The following is a 9,571-nucleotide window of genomic DNA, read 5'->3' as shown; positions in this document are numbered from 1 at the left end:
CCCCGGCTCCGGGCGGGGCGGGGAGAGGGAGCCCCGGTCCTGCGCAGAGAGGGGGCGGGGTTGGGGGCCCGGGAACAGCGAGAAGGAGGGGGGCGGGGGGTGGGCGGCCGCGGGGCTGGGGAAATGGTCACCTCCGAGAGGCGAGAATTCGTTCGGATCGCACATTAATTGGAGATAACTGATTAATTCGAGCTTCTGATGACTATAAATGGCGATTCTCTACCAAGGTGTCTTTATTTTTTTTGAAAAAGAATCATTCCGTGTCATCCCCCACGTCAGGCCTGCTCGTGGGCGTGAGGCTGTACTTCCTCCGCCCCTCCTAATGGAGTGAACCATTCCCAGCACCTCCCCCTCTCCCTCTCTCTTCCTCGCTCCCTCTCTCTCTCTCCTCCCTCTGCCTTCCCCGTGCATAAAGTCTCCGTCGCTCCTGGAACTTGTTGGCAATGCCTATCTTTCAGCTTCCCCCCGCGTTCTCTAAACTAACTATTTAAAGGTCTGCGGTCGCAAATGGTTTGACTAAACGTAGGATGGGACTTAAGTTGAACGGCAGATATATTTCACTGATCCTCGCGGTGCAAATAGGTAAGTGGCCGGCGAGCCGGGCTCGCGGAGGTACGGCGGACGGCCGGGGCCGAGGTGCCCAAAGGAACCGACTGGCCCGCGGCCGCCCTGGGGTGCGGAGAAGGCGGCAAACCTCCAGGGGTGGGACATGGGATCCAAGGGACTCGCGCGTCCCGGGTTGGTTTTCCTAAAAAAAAGGGGGGGGGGGGAGAGAGACTCCAAACGTTCGCCAGGAAATGTGTGCGGCTGGCGTTTTCTGGAGGGGTTTTCCCCCTTTTTCCAAAGCGCACGTCCGTTTTTGCTCCCCTCTCTTGGGTTCACCAGGTTGGGTGCGCTCTGGGGAAATGCACTGGTCCCTGCGATACTGCAAGGTATTATTTTTAAGGGTCAAAAGGTGAATGCAGGAACAAGATGGCTAGGCAGCTACAACTGGAAAGTTTATGTACAGAAAGCAAAGATATTCTGGGGTTCAGACTGCAGCATTTAGAACTTTGTCATCCTCCCGCCCGCCCCCCCCCCCAGCCCCAGTATCCTAGCTGCAGCATTGATACCGGGCAACGCAGACCGGGCTGGGGGGCAAACTGAGAATGATAGGGAACCCCAGAGTACATCTTTTAATATGCTTATCATTGAGGAGCTCGAGTTCAGCTAAATATATGTGGATATAATTTTCTATGCTCATTTGCCTGTTCCTTTCCACATAGGCATCAGTATTTTCTCTATAAGAAGGGGTTAAGAAGTGTTTGCAATATGTCGTGTTGGGTGCCTGTTATTTTTGTTTGTTTGGGACTGATTACGGGTGGGTTTATATAGTCCCCATTTTATGTTAAGGAATCTTGAGTCCTAGCTACACTGTCGTCGTTTAAAAGTTCACATTTTTTCATCCAAAATGAAGAAGGCATTATGGAAGGGAGCGCTAGAAAACCCCCATCCCTGATGCGGGTCAGAGCATTAATTAATGTGGCCTAAAAGTGAAAGTGAAGCAGATTATTAATAGAACGGACAAGAGAAAAAATAGAAACTCTTCAAACGGGTTTTCTGGAGACGAGGGAATTGTTGGTGCCTATCACTTCAGGCTGTAGCATTCTTTGCAGACAAATCCTTGCAGTATTGCGGGGGGTGGAGGGGCTTTAGGGAATCGATTTGGGGCAGGAGATGAAATGCATAACATTTTTCTTCACGAGAAATGTGGGGGAAACAGGCTTTGGAGTTATCTGCATATTAAAATGGATTCTTTGCAGTGGGTTTTGTATGCATTTGACATGATTCTGAGTATCTGGTTTTTTTGCATGAACATTGTAGGGGCTTTAGAATGTGTGGATGCAGGATGTTGACGTTGCCTTTAATTCTAAGAAACGATTTGCTGTTTTGAATCTGGCTGTTTTGAATCTTTGACATTAGTGCAAAGAGCTGCAATAAATAAAGAACATTTCTGATTGCAGCAAATCCCTTAAATCTTGGAAATAACTGGATGTGGCTTTTGCAGTTAGCCTGCAGATTTTTAGAGAGCAGGAGACAGCAGTTGTTTTTGATATAGGGATTGTAATCTGCTTTCCCGGTAGGAAATAACCTTACTATGGATGGGGTTAAAAAAAAAAAAAGACAGCGATTGTGTATGCGAAATACGCTTGGAACACAGTAACCTCGGCCCGAAAATGACCATTTGTTGGCTGTGGAATTGCAATGGAGTATACTTGTTCCCGAATGTCTGCCCTTTCCCGCACCAGAGCCTCGATCTTTATTAATTCCCAGCTGGGAACTGTCCCAAATCACTGACATTTGGCAAGAAAAGCGGGGGGTGGGGCAGGGACGGGAAGGTGGAGGGGTGGTGAAGGCAAATGAAGGCTAGGCGGGAGGAAGTTTGGAATGAATGAGAGATCGAACGAATGAATGAACGGAAGGAAAAGGCACAAGACGCGGACACCGCAGAGAACGGGGAAGTAGCCTGGGTCGCTCGCCCGAGCCTCGCTGAACGAGGGTTCAAGAAGGACGGACAGGGTCGCGCCGGCTGCCCCCTGCCCGGAGGCGTGAGCCTGCGAAACACTTCCCGCGCGCAAGCCCCCGGCCTCCCCAGCCAGCCAGAGACCGCGGAGTCACAGTTGCAAAAAAAAAAACAGAAATTTTCACGACTTCTTATTTTACACGCGCGCGCACACACACACATGCGCGCTGTGACATGTCTTCTCCTCCAGCAGCCCCTGGAAATATAACGCGACAGGAACGCTTCCCGCGCCCCCCACCCCGGCGAACCCCAATTCTCATTTAACATAGTGTCAATGCATCTTAGGGGCAACTTTTTCACCACCGAGTCTTGGGGGTGGAGGTAAGGGGTAAGGAGAGGCCGGGTGCCAGGGCGGGAGGGAGGATGGACTGTATTTTATTTCGTTTCCTCGCTGCAAAGCAGCATCTGTGGTACGGATTATAGAGGGCGCCGCGCAGGGTTGAATTCATCGGGACCGCGTTCTGTTGGAACAAAGATTCGTTTATTCAGTGTTCTAGCTGACACTTGCAGTCGCAAGGGCTCTGACTGTTTCGTAGGGGGACCGGGAGATAGATAACGGTTTACGTATCTGCCCGAGCCGAGGTCGAGTCCCTTCCCCAGAGCTTCCCGTTCCGGATTAGAAAGCGCAAGTCCCGCCCAGCTCTTCCTGCAGCAATTTGCAAACGGTGCGCTCTCGGAGGCCTCTGCAGCTTCGGTCACCTTCCCGCTCGCCTGCTTCTGGCCCGGCTCTGGGCACCGGCGGCTTGGGGTGGTGAGGTCCTCCCCGGAGACACCCACACGCGAGCCGCGGCGCCCTGAACACTGCCGGGAAGGGCCCGGCGCTCAGGGTCCAGGCACTGGAGGCCGAATTCCATTCCGAGAAGATTCGCCCCTTCTCTCCCCTCCTCTCGCCCCAGCAGCGCAGATCTGCGCTTCATGCGCGCCCTCCTGGCGTCCCGGGTGCTTTTGGCCGCTCGTCTCGGAATCTTTAGCCCAGTTCGTGGGCCTTGGGAAGGAGAGAAATGGCCACGGCAGCGCGCCGGCCGCCTGGAGCCGCGGGGTCTGGCCGACCTGAGACCAGGAGCGAGGGCCTCGGTGCGGCCGGGGTTTCTTCCTCCCCCACCCCTTCTCCTTCACCTCCTCCCACCGCCCAGACTGCGATCCCGGTCCCCTCTGGAGAGAGCCCGGAGCTGGAGGCCGAGAGCCCCTGGCGGCAGCCATCTGGGCCCTGAGACGCACTGCTGGGGCCTGGCGAGGAAGGGTCTCACCCCCCCACCTCCCGCTGGCGGGAGTGGTGGCCGGTCTTTCCAGGGGAGCCGAGCCGCGGATAGAGGCGGAAGGAAGCAAGGGGCCGGCCTCACGGGTTTGGCCTCCGCGGAGGTGACCCGGGGTCATTAGCTCAGACACATCCTGACTCTGCTGGGCCGCGACTGCCCCAGACCACTCGTCCCCTCGCCCAGTCTCTCGGGGTCGGGGAGCGAGGACCTCACTAGGAACGCACACTGCATGGTAGACAGTCGGTCTTAGAGTGAAACAATCCATGTCGGTGGCTGCTGGTAGCTTCCAGCGACTTTATTAGTTTGTTCATTCAGCAGTGTTTGCTGAGCGCCCGCCGAGCCCGAGGCTTCTTCGCCCGACGTGGCGCTCGGTTCGGCTCCCGGCCCCCGGCTCTGCCGCCTCCCAGCCCCTTCCTCGCCCCCGCGCTGTGCTTTCGGACCCCCTCCGTCACCTCAGAAAGGGAAGATCTCACTTGGAGACCCTTGACGGGCTCGCTGGGAAACGTTGGGAAACGAAGGAGGGAGTGAGGAGAAAGAGAGAAATAAAAGAGGCGGGGGAGGTGAGAAGAGGGGGCGATGGAAACAGAAAAAGAGATGGAGCCAGATGCGGGAGGGAGTAGAACAATAGGAAGGGCCTCGCCTCCCCTGTCCACACCGCTCACGCACCGGCCATCCGCAGAAGACGCGCAGTTGGGTGCGGGTCGCTCGTTCTCGGGCCAAACCGTTCATTCACCTTTGGACCTGGCGCTCCCCGAGCCCGGGTGCTAGTGGACACCGCTGGACGGGGTGAGGCGCGCCGGGCCCAGGCGGGCGGGCCGTCGGGCTGCGGGGCGGCGTCGCGGTCCTGCTGACCGGTGTTCCCTCCTCCCCGCAGCGTACCTGGTGCAGGCCGTGAGAGCAGCGGGCAAGTGCGATGCGGTCTTTAAGGGCTTTTCGGACTGTTTGCTCAAGCTGGGCGACAGCATGGCCAACTACCCGCAGGGCCTGGATGACAAGACCAACATCAAGACCGTGTGCACGTAAGTGTTCTCTCTGGCCCTCGAGGTTTCCTTTCGGGGGGGGTGGGGCGCTGCGGAGGTGGGAGGGCGCCCCGCCTCCCGCCGGCGGTCTGTATTTGGCACCAGTGCGAATCCGCGCCTTCTCACCTTCTGGCTCCCACCCTCAGGCCTTTGCCGGGGCCTGCCCCGCCCAAGGGGACCCTGTGGCCTGGGATGGGCAGAGGATGATCCTTTCCGCCGGGCCCAGTCCCACCCTCCGCAGACTGACCCGCGCGCACAGAGGCGCGCGCAATCCACGCGCTGGAACCGGGGACGAGGGTTTGGAGAGCAGCTGGCAGTTCCTCGCTGCGCTTTGAGGCCGTCTTCGTCTCCCTTTCCTGCTGCGCGAATGAGCACTTCCTGAAGAACGGTTGGTTTGGTTTGAGGGGCGTTTTTGGTAGTTCTACTAGGTTCGCTTAAAAGGAAAGGCACTCCCCTATTTTGTCCACTTCCTCTAATAAAACTCCCCTCCGGTGCCCGCCAAGAAAATTCGCGAGCAGCAAGGGAGTGCAGATCCCTCTTCCTCTTTCTAGGAGAGAGACTGAAAGAATATTTTGTTTTGTGCCAATGACTTTGCCCAAGAGGAGCATGTCCCAAATGTCCAGTGATCACTTCTGCGGAGTTGGTAGCCAATTCGGAGCTTTAGAGTAGTTACCTTTCTTGCTTCCCCCCTCCCTCCTCCGTCTGCAAGGTGTCCCCAGACCAGGCCAGGAGGGAGTTCATGGACAGGCCCAGTGGCGTTTTTTCCAGAGCTTGGCTGGAAAGCACAGCTCCCACTGGCAAATGAGGGTAGCAGAGCCCTACTGTGGTGGACCAGCTGCATTTTAGCTGCTGCAGACCTTAGAAATACTCCCATCTTCTGCAATACACATGCACACACACTGCTACTTCATTTTTCAAAAATAGTTGTGAACCTCCCCACCCCCATAATGGTCCTTCCAATAAAGCCAAGGCAAAAGGTGTTCCTTGTTTCCCATAGGTTGGAGTGACCATCTTCTGCACCATCCTTAATTTTGCTACACAGTCTTAAATACCCTGGTGGCCACCAGAAGCCACAGCGGCTAAGTGGCTGCTACTTTCCTATCAGGAAAGGGACAAAAGGCTGGGTCTGGGATGCACACCCACCTACTTTAATCCTAAGTGTCTGATGATAGGTAAGAAATGTACCTATAACGATGGACAAGAGGCTAAATACGGATCAGCTCTCAAATCCTCCATCACTTGCCAGAACTTGGTTATTCCAAAGCTATTTTAATTTTTTAGCAGGACTTTCGTCCTGGAAAATGGAAATGAGGCGGGCCCCTCTCAGAGGTGGCAGCCACAGCTGGGTCAAGGCTCCCACGCTGTTGGTGGCACTGAAGCCCACCTCTTCTCAGTGCCACCTGGATTCTGTCATCTTCCACCATGTCTCTCTTCCAGGAAGGCCCTGTCCCCATCTGGGCATGCATGAGGAAAGGAGAGATTTAGACATCCTTTGGGAGGTGTAATTATGCAGAGAGCTGTCCTGCCGCCTCTCGGTTTCTCTAAATCTCAGTATTTATTACAAATTGAGGAACCTGGAAGCCCTGCACCCCAGGCCCCCCAGTCCTCATAAATCAGAGACTCACGGAGGTCATTAGAAAACAGCCATTGCTCAAGGCCGTCCAACAAGCATTTATAACTTGACTGTCAGCCAGAAGATGGGGTGGGAGTGGAAACCAGGATAAATCGTGCTTACAGTCCGGGCTAGTGAGCAGAAAGGAGAGAGGGGAGAAAATAACAACCACATTTCGTGGAGGGCCCTCCCTGGTGACCTGGCGCTAAGGGCCCGGGCGAAGTGGGAGCCCGCCCAGAGTTACCGAGGCTCACTGATCGACCCAGCCCCGAAAGGAGACAGCGCCCCAGGAATCGATCACGGGTTGGAATGATATTTAGTCTCGAGATCTATTTTGGGTTTTCAGAAGAAAGGGGGACAAAAAAAAAAAAAAAAAAGGACAAGTTGGCTGAAGGTTGTGGGGCGGGGCTCGGAACCGAGCCCAGGAGGAGCGAGTGGCTGAGTACCGCGCGGGGCTCCGGGAAGAGGAGAGAGGGGAGGGCTGGGAGTAGGGTCCCTCGAAGGCTGGCAGCGGCGGGCACCGCGCCGGCCCAGGAGCCCGGGCCTGGGGGTGCTGGCAATACACCCCGAAGGCCGCGGAGGTCCAGGGCCACGAAGAAGCCTCGGGAGAGGGGAAAGGGCAGGGCCGGAGCTCTGGGGTTTGAGGAAGCTGGAGGAGGCCAGGAAGCCAGCCCCGGGGGCCCGGGCGCTGACACTCACCGACCCCGTGGAGGGGAGAGGCAGGCCGCAGTCTCCGGAGCGAATCAGAGCCGGGGGGGCGTGGAGAGCAAGGCGAGGGGCCACGGAGGACCGAAGCAAGCGAGTAGGGGGAAGTGAGGAACGGAGCAGAGGAAAACCGAGGGGAGGGAAAAGGAGGAAGACAAAGAAGGGGAGAGGGAAGAAGGCGAAGGGGAAAGCGGGAGACAAAAGGAGGAGCGGAGGAGAATGAAGGCCACGGGGAGAGTGCGCGGCGGCGTGGAGAGGGAGGGAGGGAGACAGAAGGGGCGGGCGGAGGAGAAAGCGGGAAGCCCGGAGGGGAGGGCCGTGCTCCGAGCAAGCAACCCGCTTGCAAGCCAGGAGGCATTAATGGGCGGCAGCTTGCGAGGCTTAGCACTGTTTTCCTAGCTTTGCCCGCGGAGGCCCAGCAATCTGTTTGCGCAGGCCGAGGTGCCAGCGCGGCGCAGCGGGCGCGGCCCGGCTGCCGGGCCGCGGAACCAGAGAGGGAAGGGGCGGCCTCCACCTGGGTCAGCGGCATCCAGGCTGCGCGGAGGTCCCGGGAGCGCCCACCGGGCCCCGCCCGGCGCCGGGCCGGCGGAGAGGAGGTCGGAGGGGGGCGCCGGGAGGTTTGCCCGGGGCGCAGGCCCGGGGTCCTTCCCGCGCCCAAAGTGAACCCGCTTCTGTTTTGTTCTGTTCCTCGCCAGATACTGGGAGGATTTCCACAGCTGCACGGTCACAGCCCTTACGGATTGCCAGGAAGGGGCGAAAGATATGTGGGATAAACTGAGAAAAGAATCCAAAAATCTCAACATCCAAGGCAGCTTATTCGAACTCTGCGGCAGCGGCAACGGGGCGGCGGGGTCCCTGCTTCCGGCGCTCTCCGTGCTCCTGGCGTCCCTCTTGGCAGCTCTAGCGACCTGGCTTCCCTTCTGAGCGCGGGGCCGGCTTCCCCCGCGCGCCCACACACACTCACGCCATGCTCCCGGAAATCGAGAGGAAGATCCATTCGTTCTTTGGGGACGTTGTGATTCTCTGTGATGCTGACAACACTCATAGGATTGTGGGAAATCCTGGTTCTCTTTTTGATTTCGTTTGTTTTTTTGTGTTTTATTTGCCAAATGTTACCGATCAGTGAGCAAAGCAAGCACAGCCAACATCGGACCTCAGCTTCAGTCCGTCTTCCCACAGAAATACGAAAACGGCAAACCCACCCCATTTTTTTAATTTTTATTTTTTGGCACAAGAATCTCAGGAACGGCCCTGGGCCGCCTACTATATTAATCATGTTAATACATGACAAATTACGGGCTCCTCCTAATAGGAAAGAGAGAAGAGGAGAAGGCCAGGGGAATGAATTGAAGAGAGAAGCATCTCGTGAATAATTCACACTCACGTCTTTCTAACACAGTATCTTGTTTTGATCATTTCCACTGCACATTTCTCCTCGAGAAAAGTGAAAGGACGGGTTGTTGGCCTTGTGTTTTAAGGCTAGGAGGGAGAGAGGAAAGGGGTTGAGGAAACCTCGGGTTAGAGGTACAGGCTGCCAGAAAAAAAAACGCTGCTGAAATCACTGAGAGGTTAAGCTTTACCTGCTCGTGTTGATGCACCTTTCCAAGTCCACTGCCTTGAGTTTCCCTCTTGTTTTAGCTGTTACACATACAGTAATACCTGAATATCCAATGGTATAGATCACGGGGCGGGGGGGATGTTAAATGTTAATCTAAAATATAGTTAAAAAAAGATTTTGACATAAAAGAGCCTTGATTTTAAAAAAAAGAGAGATGTAATTTAAAAAGTTTATTATAAATTAAATTCAGCAAAAAAAAAAATTTGCTACAAAGTATAGAGAAGTATAAAATAAAAGTTATTGTTTGAAATGGGGGTGTCGTCTGTTTCCTGCCCCAAGCCTGCTTTCTTGGCCGAGCTCTCGGGGTTACCTGAAGGGACACAGGATGCCGGGTGATCAGTTCACCTGTTCACAAGCCACCTGCTAACCTACCGTCTTCAAGCAGACCCTCCTCCAGCAGGACACCTTGCCACGTCCCTGAAATTGTGTTTACTTAGGAGAAAGAGGAGGTTATATTTTAAATAAGTAAACGGCAAGGATCCTTTCTAGGTGAGGTCTGGGGACACTGGGCTTGCGCGCAGCTGAGAACGCACACGCACACCCACGCGGGTCGGAGCCTCAACGACCGGCTCCGAAGGCCGCGCCCTCCCGGCGACACGCCGCTTCCTCTGCGGTGGCCAGAGGCACCTTGCAGAGGAACCACCATTAAGGGCTCTCACAGAGGGGCCAGATGCTGTGGTCCCTGGCAGGGATCCGGTGAATCCTTTCATAATTAGTAAGACAGCTCAGCTGAAATGGCGAGGAGACGGGGTCTATCGATCTGGCAGTCGAGCTGCTTCCACCTCTCCTACTTATAGG

At 55.7% G+C, this 9,571-nt stretch overlaps 1 protein-coding gene across 1 annotated transcript; it reads left to right on the top strand.

Moving 5' to 3' along the window:
- Window positions 1–418: 418 nt before the first annotated feature.
- On the top strand, window positions 419–8,991 carry NRN1 (neuritin 1). The gene is made up of 3 exons (XM_082664366.1): window positions 419–582; window positions 4,694–4,838; window positions 7,851–8,991. The coding sequence occupies exons 1-3, from the start codon at window positions 528–530 to the stop codon at window positions 8,077–8,079; spliced, it is 429 nt and encodes a 142-aa protein (XP_082520492.1). The 5' UTR covers window positions 419–527; the 3' UTR covers window positions 8,080–8,991.
- The last annotated feature ends 580 nt before the right edge of the window (window positions 8,992–9,571 follow it).

The sequence above is a fragment of the Grampus griseus genome (genome assembly GCF_964374135.1).
Source record: "Grampus griseus genome assembly, chromosome: 10".
Taxonomy (NCBI): domain Eukaryota; kingdom Metazoa; phylum Chordata; class Mammalia; order Artiodactyla; family Delphinidae; genus Grampus; species Grampus griseus.
This window is presented reverse-complemented; position numbering and strand designations above follow the sequence as displayed.